This window comes from Cibotium barometz, chromosome 14, assembly GCF_041138505.1.
Source record: "Cibotium barometz isolate CiBa-2024 chromosome 14, ASM4113850v1, whole genome shotgun sequence".
In the NCBI taxonomy this organism is placed as follows: Eukaryota; Viridiplantae; Streptophyta; class Polypodiopsida; order Cyatheales; family Cibotiaceae; genus Cibotium; species Cibotium barometz.
This window is the reverse complement of record NC_141059.1, coordinates 13,661,174-13,672,071: the sequence shown is the minus strand read 5'-3', so window position 1 is coordinate 13,672,071 and position 10,898 is coordinate 13,661,174. Positions and strand designations below refer to the sequence as shown.

The window sequence follows — 10,898 nt, the reverse complement described above, 5'->3', positions numbered from 1 at the left end:
ATCATCTCAGAAAGATTCCCGAGACAGCAGTGCAATTTTTGTAATCCTTGTTTTTCAATCTATAATATCATGATATTATAGACGCCTGTAGCAGCGTGCGTGCATACAGGAATACATGGAGACAGGGGGGTCCATATTCATCTAAGAGGAAAGGGAAGAAACTGGTCCAGTTGAAAATTAAGGTCGAATGACACTCAGGACTTCCTGGTTCTCGGCTTTCATGCAGGTAAAACTTCCCAAAAAGCCTTATCAGTCTCTGCAGGTGCTGCTTTCGTTTTGAACAGTTTGTCTAGCACCAGTTATATCAAGGTTACTATTTTAACGTTAATGTACTGAAAGTCCATGTAGGAATGGCTGGGTAGGCACTGGGTACATGATTATAGCACATCCGTGTCCATAAATCCAGAGCAGACAGAAACATTACAAGAATACTGATCAGCACTGTTCTCAACGTCAATCTCAGAAAAGAAAAGAACACTAGTGTTAAGTTAAGAAAAAGGAAGGGACGTTAATGTTCAAATTGAGCCCGTCTCAACGTCTAATTCAAAATCTGCTCCTTTTTTTTTTTTTTGCAGAAAAGGTCCTAAATTTAAGTACATGAGCAAGTGACTGAACACACAAACACGTTGGAAACACGCAAACAAGCACATTATTTCATACACCCAAGAGTGTGCTGCTGACCTGGTCGACTGTTGCAGTTTCTGATCATGGGTCAAACAGCACTCTTGTGTAGCTACTAGGTCATGCTGATGATCTGCTGCTATGCATCCGCCCGCCCACCAGGAAGCGCCGGTTGCAAGAATCTATGGAGAGACAGGCAGGTGCAGTCAGTAAGGAGGAGGCCGGACGCCACCGCCGGCTGCAGCCCAGGCGTAGACATCTGGAAGCTGGCAATTGGTGAGGAGGTTCGGGGGGACGTTGTAGAGGGCCATATTGGAGGGGTCGTTCATCTGGGCAGGCGCAACAAGACCAGCAGACTGGGAAGCGAGGCCGCCGGCAGCTTGAAGAGGCAAAGCTTCATCTTCATCGAGAGGGAGGCGGTCGTAGGAGGCGTTGAGGAAAGAGGCCGCGATAACCACCACTGGGCCGGACGCTAAGAGGGCGCCCACGACGCTGCCGCCCACGACCTGGCCCTGGCCGCCCGCAAGGTAGATGGTGAGGCCTGTGGCGCCGGGCGGGGCCGGGGGAGGCAGGAAGGACCCCGACAGGGACAGGATTTCAAAGCGGCCGTGCAGAGTAACCGTCGCGCCTGGGGCTGCAGGTTGCCGCAGTGTAACGTTCGTGACTGTACCGCTGCCGCTCAGGATGCACACACCGCGCTGCCGCCGGCGCGCGAAAGTCGCCACACTCTCTCCAACATCGCAGCCGTTGGCGATCTCCAGAACATGAGCGCGGAGAGCATTGGGGCTGTCCCGTGTTATGATGATGGGCGGCTTGGGCTTGTTCTTGGACCCTGGAGGCCGCCCTCTCGGCCTCCTGGGCGCCTCCCCTCCTTCTCCTGTCGTCGTGATGGCCAAGTTATTGTTGTTGTTGATGTTGTTGCCAGCGGGACCTGCGCTGTTTCCACTGGTATCCTCGTCAGAGTTTGCGTTTTGCAAGTGCGGAGCTTGAGAGGACAATGAATGCCCTAGAAGACCTGCTCCAAGGTGACCTGCCATAGATGCATTCCCTGAATTGGGAGGGTGGAAGGCTTTCACATAGAATGGGAAGGCGCTTGGCTGATTAGAATCACGATCTGATTTTGCCGTGGTTGTCAGTGGGGTGGACGAGAGAGAGAAGGAGATGGCCGTGCCCTAAAGAGTCCTTCACCTACATCAATCAAGTTTTGCAAGCGATCTGATTTGGGGATGGTAGCACATCAAGATCCCACAGTTGAGTGTACATCTCTTGAGTTCGATTGACGATTGCAGGAATGTGAAGCGGACGCCATGTAGCAGCTATCAAAACTAGCTTAAAGGGTAGCCCTGCTAGGCCCAATAGATCTGCGCAGGGGTTCCGAAGAGAGCTAGATTCGGCCGAAAAAGAGTGTGCGTTAGAAAAAGAGAAAGGAAGCTGCTGCAAGGGGGGAAGAGCAAGCTAGAGGAAGGAACAGTACAGGGGGCATTAGCAGCTAGTACTCTACTGAGGAAGCATGTGTGGAGCTACATGAGGCAGGATCAGGTCAAGGAGGGAAGGGAAAGCCAACAAAATATAGAAAAATGAGAGGGGGTGATGCAAGCGGAGGTGAAAAAGAAGTGCACGGTTAAATAAACAAAATCGTGTGTGTGTGTGTGTGTGTGAGAGAGACACTGTGTGTGTGAGACAGTGTGTGTGTCAGTGTGAGAAAGAGAGAGAGAGAGGGAGAGAGAGAGCGCGAAACGAGGATAACGATAACGACAATTTAGCAAGAGAAAACCCTAATAACAAGGATTCTAGTACACTGTGGGCCACGTGGGCGGCATCGGGCTTTGTCGCTATGCGTGCCCTAATGTGGTGTACCATGTACCGAGTGTGTAATGCCAGATCTAACGGCTGACATTCGCTCCACCTTTCCATTTATTTATGTCCGGAGTCCGGCTTAAGCGGCTTCCTGTCTGCGAGGCCCAGACCATGCACGAATCGAATGCCCCTCTCGGAGAGAGAGAGAGAGAGAGAGGGATCTCCCCCCCCCCCTCTCTCTCTCTCTCTCTCTCTCTCCCTCCTAATACAGTTAACCTTCAATTATAAACCATACATTATTGTTGCGCCCTCCAAAGCATTGGATTAATCCCATAAAATAAATCTCCCCTTAGATCTGTTCTTGCCTCCCCAACGCAATTTAGCGACTTTCTCTCAAGACGCACCCCCCAAAAACTTTATTCGCTTCGAGCAGCCCCCTCCCTCGGGTGCACGTTCCCCTTTTTTTTCAAACCCAATAAAAATTACCCCCTATTTCCAAGTACATTTCCAAGGGTAGAATCGATGAATTTATTATTATTTTGTTTTTTTTCCCATTCAAGTCAAGCCGGCTTTCCGACAGTTGGGATAGTCCCATAAACCACGGCCCTATTGTTGACCTTCAAGAATAAATAGTTGTCATCTTCAATTCCACTGTGCATGTGCGCCCATGTTTCTTTGAAACACCTCACATCATGACGCAATATCTCTTCGCACCACGGCATACGCTCCAGTTAATTATTACTACATGAAAGCTGCTTGAAATTATTGGGTCGCCCAAAGATAGGTATTGCAAACAAATATTAGAATTAGCAACATGAAGCATAAGCTTTTGGAAAAACTTATTGAAAAAGATCAACATGAAGCATTAGGTTATAGTTACAGGTGTTGCGATTAAATATTAAAAGAGCACATGAAGCATTCGGACAAGCTGCAGAAGAAAGCGGGGTGGCAGTATGTTGTCCAAAGCATGGAAGCCCTGATAAAAGTAGAGTAGAAAATTGTGCTCTGGGGTCTATCAATCTATATATAAGTATGTCCTTAGAAAATTGAGTTAAATGTACTCATGAATCCCATATGAGCCAAAGGCCATGGTCGTATCAGTTGATGGTGCCCTTGGAGCCCCGCGCGAACCGATTTCCTAAGCAGGCGAAACATTGAAAGTTAGATACGACCTAGGTATACATTTAAGTTTAAAAAATGTTTGAGGTGAAAGCTCACCTTAATTAATCTTTTTATATAAGGTGTATTTCCAACGGTTATTTATTGATCTTTTTTCTCATTGATTTCCGATGGTCAATTGATGATCTCTAGTTTTATCAAGGATTCATGGCCCTCATGCCTCGTTCACATTGTCCTAGAACTAGGAACTTGGAGACTGGAGTCTCGGCCCTTGGGCCTTGAGTGAGGACTCCCACGCTCCACCACTACCACACAATGCACTGTTGCACACACAACTTCACAAGACTTGAAGCAAGCAAGAAGCTTCATCAGTATCTGCTGGCAGACAAGTCAGTTTAAAAGGCAAACATTAATGGTATGGCAACGCTTATGCAATATAAGACTCTAGAGCCTATTCCAACCAATACAAATTGTAGGGAAATTTTTAAAAAAATCAACCACGAGAGAATGGCAGACTGGGTCCTGTGCTACGGCAGGCTACAGGTACAAGCCATGTCGGGCATGACGCTAGAAACTTGACTTCATGGAGGAAGAACTATCCTTAATTAAACTAACAGTAAGCGGATTCGGGGTCCATTAAACAACTTAGCAGTAAGGAGAGAAAAAAAATTCAAAGAAATAAAAGTATTCCACGCATGCATGCAATGGCAAAGGAGCAGTGGTGGGCCATATTGGTAGGAAGTGCAGGAGGGGCCAGGAAGGATCAAATCAATGTTAACGCTCCACCAGAAGCGCTTTGGACTGCTTTGAAAACAAAAAACGATATATATTAATTATAATTTGTCCATCTACAGTTCTAAAAAAGAGGGAAAAAAAAAGGATTCCCATGACCACTTGCAGTCATAGATGATAGCACGCAAAAGAGCCAGGACCCATTCAAGGAATTTACAGGCAAATCCAACAGATTCCCCTCAAAGCGCTGTAGCAGGGTAGCCTGTGGCATGCCATGCACACAACAAGCGCCTCTCAAACTCAGTAATACAGAGCCAAGCTTGTCCGTTAGTGTAAGCCTATAGAAATATTAATAATATCAATAAAATTTTATTCCTACGTGATGAGCTTCTAATGGTAGTAGCGCTAACCGTACCGGCTGTTGCTGTAAGATGCCAAAATATAATGTCAGTCCCCCCCAGCTAGGTGCATTATATTACTGCAAAATAATTGAGCACCTGATCCTTCGTGGCTTTAGCTTTGTTTCCTCTCTCACTCAATTTGTCAGCCCTATAGATTTTTCTATTTTTTGAGTTTCCAAGATCTTCTCCCCCCCCTCTAGTGGCTCCCATTAAAATTTCGAAACGAGTCACGTTAAATTAATAATTAAAATTATCGCATAACCATTACCAAAACTTTATAATAATTAATGAGATTTTTAAAAAAACTCCCATTTCAATGTTTGCTCATCACCCCCGCTTCTAAAAGTTCATCTCCCTTCTTGCCTTATTATAGATCCTGTTCCTGAATCCTGGGACTTCTTATCAAATCCTCACGATCTGTTGTGCATAAAAACTCGCGGCACTCATGGGCACAAGGTTGTAGATGGAACTTGATTATCAAAGTTTTGAGCTAATTTATGCATTAATTTGGCGTCCAATCATCAGAACTTTGGTTTTCAACATTATCTCCATTCCATGTTGACAGTAGCATTACATCCTCATATATAGTTGTTCACGCTTTCATCAATGTCTACTATATATTTTCCCAAGATGTATTTATTTTTGTGTTAGCTTACTAGGCTTACGTCGACTTTTAAAGTATGCATGGACTTGGAGATTGAACTTTATGCTCAAGTCAAAGAATAATTTATCCTTCATAATTAGCGACAAAGTTTTGTCTTCACGAATGCATACTACACAAATGTGCTAGTATTACAAGGGATAATTAGGATATTATAAGAAACATAGATTATTAAGTATCACCACATTACTTGAGCAGGTTGTGTGGTGCTTACGATCATCATCTTTCAAAAGTAAATTATTTGTAGATAGTTTAGAATGCATACATGAAGTATTTATTTAATGTGTTGTTTTCAAAGGATTTATGATTTGTGTAATTAGCTATCCTGCACTCAAGAGGTCTCATTAGTTAGCCTTCAAGATGCATGCATGTAGTATTGATCATAAGTTGATTTGTGTAATTAGCTATCCTGCACTCAAGAGGTCTCATTAGTTAGCCTTCAAGATGCATGCATGTAGTATTGATCATAAGTTGTTCTAGAACAAGTAAAATGTATGCATTTTAAATCTAGTCATGCACTTAAGAGGTCTCATTAGTTAGCCTTCTAGATGTGCTCTTGAACAAGTAGTATCATAAGTGCTTAAATAAGTAAAATGTATGCCTTCATAGATATTGGAAACTTTAAAGTTAGTCATTTGTAGGTAGTTCAGATTGCATACATGAAGTATTCATTTAAAGGATGGTATTTGTGTTAGCTATCTCGCAAACATGTGCACATAAGAGGTCTCATTAGTTACCCTCCAAGATGCACTAAGGCATAAGTAGTATTGTAAGTGCTCAAACAAGTAAAATGCATGCCTTCCATAGTTAGCCCTTTGACATTATGTGTACACTTTGATTGAACTAAGCGTCATGTAAGACCTCTCAATTTAGCAGAGCGTTAACACATTTCAAAAAATTATGAGCTAAACAAGTGGATCTTTCTTCCTCAATTATATTGTGTTTGTCTTTGAATCGATTCTTTAACATCTAGTACCTAGCTAGTAGAGTATAAATTATCTACCTTTGGCATGATAGGCCATGATAGGGTCCCTAATCCTTCAAAAGAAACCTCCCATCTTTTTTATAGTGGGTGCAAATGTCGTGGGTGAGGATTGATAATATAAATCACAGACACCGAGTCAAGTACCACAAGGGGTTATGCTCACCCTTCGAAATATTTGCCAATCTTTGGCACTAGGGAAGTTGCTAGGACATGCCCCTTACGTAAGTGGCCGCTTGGTCATTGAAGGGAACATTTATGGTAGTTGTTATAGGAGGGCCATGTGATTGAAACTGGGGCTTCAAGAAAAATCTTTAATATAAAAATTAATAAATCTTAAGAAGCAAACTTGCACATGATTTTTCCACTCAATTTCTCAAAAAGAAGCAATAGACAAGCCACCAATAATGTTTGTTCTAGGGTGTGGCAATAATAATACCCTCCCTACATTAGAGGCACACTAAATCATGTGAACCTCCGCTTATGAGGAAATGTGATATCCCCAAAATTTCAACCAAAGACCATCCTTTTGGGAGTGTATGCTAGAATCACATGAAATTTCCTACAAAAGAATTTAACCCTCTTAAGTTGTTTAGTTCCATGTTAAGACCACATATAGCACATACTTTTGATGCCTATTCATTATTTTAGCTTTTGATGCCTATTGATTATTTTAGCTTTTTAGATGCACCCCTTTTAGATACCACATAAATCATGTGAACCTCCCCTTATGAGGAAATGTGAAATCCCCAAAATTTCAACCAAACACCACCCTTTTGCGAGATGTATACTAGAATCACGTGAAATTTCCTACAAATGAATTTAACCGTCTTAAGTTGTTTAGCTCCATGTTAAGGCCACATATAGCACATACTTTTGAGGGGTATGAAAAACATGCCTATTGTTGATTTTAGCTTTTTAGGTGCACCCCTTTTGTAAATTAAAAAGCACCCCTTTTGTAAGATTATTTTCACTTTTTAAAATGTATGTTTATTTTTTGTAGCTCCATAGGTCTTTTAGATGTTATAATCAAACACATCTCACAAAGTCTTCAGTTTCTAAAGCCTACTAAATTGGGGCTGAAATTCCTAGAAATTCTTGAATCCTATGTGAATGTATATACAAATTTAGTGGAGGTAGAAGTTTAACACTTCGAGAACATTTCAAAACATTTGAAAGTCCTTTATTTGATGATAATGCAATATGCCTTCCACTTATTGCTTCACATTTGAAACTTTTAGTTTGAAATATTGTTGACTTGATTATAAAATACATAGATCACTCACTAATTATACATGAAAATTTTAGCCTTGATGACAAGCCTCAGTTGATTTTATCACAAAGTCAGTACTACCTTTCCAAATATTATCTAGCTAAGGCACTAGGCAAGCCATGGAGTCGCAGAGCCGGCCCACAAGTGATATAAGTGATTGACAAGACTGAACATCTTTCATGATAGACTCCTTGATGACAAGCCTCAGTTGAGTTTATCACAAAGTCAGTACTACCTTTCCAAATATTCACTAGCTAAGGCACTAGGCAAGCTATGGAGTCGCAGCCGGCCCACAAGTGATATAAGTGATTGACAAGACTGAACATCTTTCATGATAGACTCCTTATCCAAGTCAAGAGCTTTGATGCCTACGGCAAGTCAAGATGACCTTTCCCACATCTAAAGACATTGAGGCTTGAGGATTCAAATTCATGTTGTGGCCACACACATCACCACATATGAAGGTGGAGAGCATTGCGTCATTTGTTAATAAGATTAATGTGTGGCTATGGAGATTACACCTTCATGGGACACCTTCATGGGACACCTGTATAATAGACCATGTGAATCCATTTAACAAAAGGTAGGTCCTCCAAGAGGCTTTGAATACTACACAATCTTTCTATTGAGAAGCATGAGTTATAACTAGTAGCTTAATGCCTTGAGATATGTTTTGGATCACTCCATATGGTACATAGTTGACCACTTGGGAGCTTGTACCTCCAAACTTGTTAGGCTTTATGAATCCTGTTTAAGTGCGCGTGTGTGTGTGTGTGTGTGTGTGTAGAGAGAGAGAGAGAGAGAGAGAGAGAGAGAGAGAGAGAGAGAGAGAGATTTCCCTTTTTGCTAAAATTGTAGCATACATGTAACTAATCCACAAGGCTATATCGAAATAAAAAAGAATTTATTGAGATTTTGGTTAAATTTGTTATGAATTTTCAAGATGCATACCATAATGTCAGAGCAGGACAAGGCCAAGAAAAACAAGGAAAAAGAAGGGATATGGCTATTTACAAGGTTCTTCATTCTCCAAAAAGGCACTTGACTATTTTACAGGAGAAAATATAGGCCTTTTTAAAGAAATCTATCAAAATTAATAATTCTGAGTGACATTATTTCAAGTCCATAGAAGAAATACAATTGTTGAACTATCTATATTCACACCATTATATTGGGCTCTTGTTTTTTTAGTGTGAAGGATAGTTTTTTTTTTGCTTATCTAAGTTTCATAAATTCTCAATAGATTTTAGATATTATTGATGCGCATGTGTGATGGGGCGAATATATGTAGGCTTTTTGAAACATAATTAAGCCCTTAGATGGGATCTTTAGGGATCAAGAAATTTGAAGTTTGATTATCTAAATGTAGGTGCTATCTAAATGTAGGTGCTATCTTAATCTTTAACCAACTTACTGAAATTAAATCTATCTCTGGTTGAACTTGGATGAGGGTCAATGTAGATTACTTAAGTTACTTTTAGTAACCTTAAATAATCACGATGAGAAGTAGTAATTTAAAATCATACATTAACTTGATAGTTTAAAACTGACATAAGTGGTAAGCATAGATTGAATAGTCAAAGAAAGTAGATGATTAGCACTCACCATGATGGCGACAACCACCATCCCCGAGAGTTGTCGTGATTATTAAAATTTTATTTTGATTGGAGAATCTTGGAGCCCATGTGAAGCTGTTGTGCCTACGATGGTGAAGTGCAAGTGGTGCGGATACAAAGGCAAATGCGAGAAGAGGACACACTCACCCATTGAGCAAGAAAGAAAATATCATCTTCCAAAGAAGCAAGAGCAAGAAGAATGAAAATTTTAAATTTATTTAGGAAAGTAAGGTGCGGAGAGACACATGACACATGACACCGGGCCATAATACGAGAATCACAATTTGAAAAATGACAATTTTAAATATATGAAGGAAAGTAAGGTGGGCAAAGACACATGACACTGGGCCATAATATGGGAATCACGATTTGAAAAATGTTTAATTTATTATTTAGAACGTGGTCAAAATGATGTGGAGATGCTCATATAATGGGCTTAATAGATGTTGAGAGAAAAGAAAGAAATGCCACATTTAGCAAGTGCACCCCCATGGATACTATATATATATATGATCATGTGTCTATGTGTGTGTGGCGCGCGCACACGTGTGGGTGTGAGAGAGAAAAAGAGAGAGAGAGAGAGAGAGAGAGAGAGAGAGAGAGAGAGAGAGTAGACAGGGCACCCACTATTGGCTCCAATGTGAGAAACAAACTCAAAGTTTAGTGTAATTACAATTTGAGATTTTGAAAAATTCTTGAAGAAAATAAATTTAAAGGTCTCAAATTTGGTGAATTTTTGAAGGTTGCAAAAGGAAAATCATCAGTTTTTGGAAGAAAAATTTAATAACACTTTCCCGAAGGGTTTGGCCCATATTCATAAAATACTTTTTTTTTGGACATCAGTTATGCTTTTACTGTATTGCTGATTGGTTCTAGGGTCCATTGGGTGGCGAGGCTGCAAGCCGGGTGGGGTGCATGTGCTAGTAGCCAGATCAAACCTCACGGGAGCGCTGCACGATGTAGAACCAAAGGCAGGTTAATCAACCAAAGGCAGCTATCTGCGCCTAAGGCCTTGCTCGCGAGAGGGCCCACCGTCCACGTTGCCAATGATGCGGGCTCCTATCACACATGGATTTAGTCAACCCAAGATTTTTGTCATTTAAATTCTCTTACCTCATTTATTTAACTACCATATCTCTCTCTCTCTCTCTCTCTCTCTCTCTCTCTCACTCACACACACACACACACACACACACACACACAAAGAACATACAGGTACGCGCTCAAGTATGGCACCTAACTCACTATCAGTGACTCGTACATATGCCCCACCAATGAGGTCCTCCACTTGTCCCCATTAAATTGGTGCTCCATAATAGTAATATTCTTGTCATCAATACCATGACATGTCAATACATCTTATATTCTTTTGAAACACCCCACCACTATCACTAGCTGTTATTTTCTTGTCAAAAGGAGCACCTTCATTGTTAATTGATTACTTAATAAGATCCTTTTCTTATTTTTATATGTAAGTACTAGTGCAACACCAGAGAAGTGCAAGCTTTATTGTGGAAGAAAAGCTAGTTACTGTCAGACTAGAAATGGGTAACAACATGCATGCGACTATTATTGCTACATACTTATACAAATATTGTGTTGTTTTAGAGCATAAAAGTTGGTTTCATGTTATTTCTATGTTGTTATTAGAGATTTGAATGCGTGATTATTGTGCCTAGATCTTGTAAATATAAAA

General features: G+C 41.0%; 1 protein-coding gene across 1 annotated transcript; it reads right to left on the bottom strand.

The window, feature by feature from the left end:
- Positions 1–377: 377 nt before the first annotated feature.
- LOC147631682 (AT-hook motif nuclear-localized protein 16-like) lies at positions 378–2,207 on the bottom strand. Its single transcript, XM_086808194.1, has one exon. It carries the CDS (start codon positions 1,656–1,658, stop codon positions 828–830), a length of 831 nt encoding a protein of 276 aa, XP_086664320.1. The 5' UTR covers positions 1,659–2,207; the 3' UTR covers positions 378–827.
- Between the last annotated feature and the right edge of the window lie 8,691 nt (positions 2,208–10,898).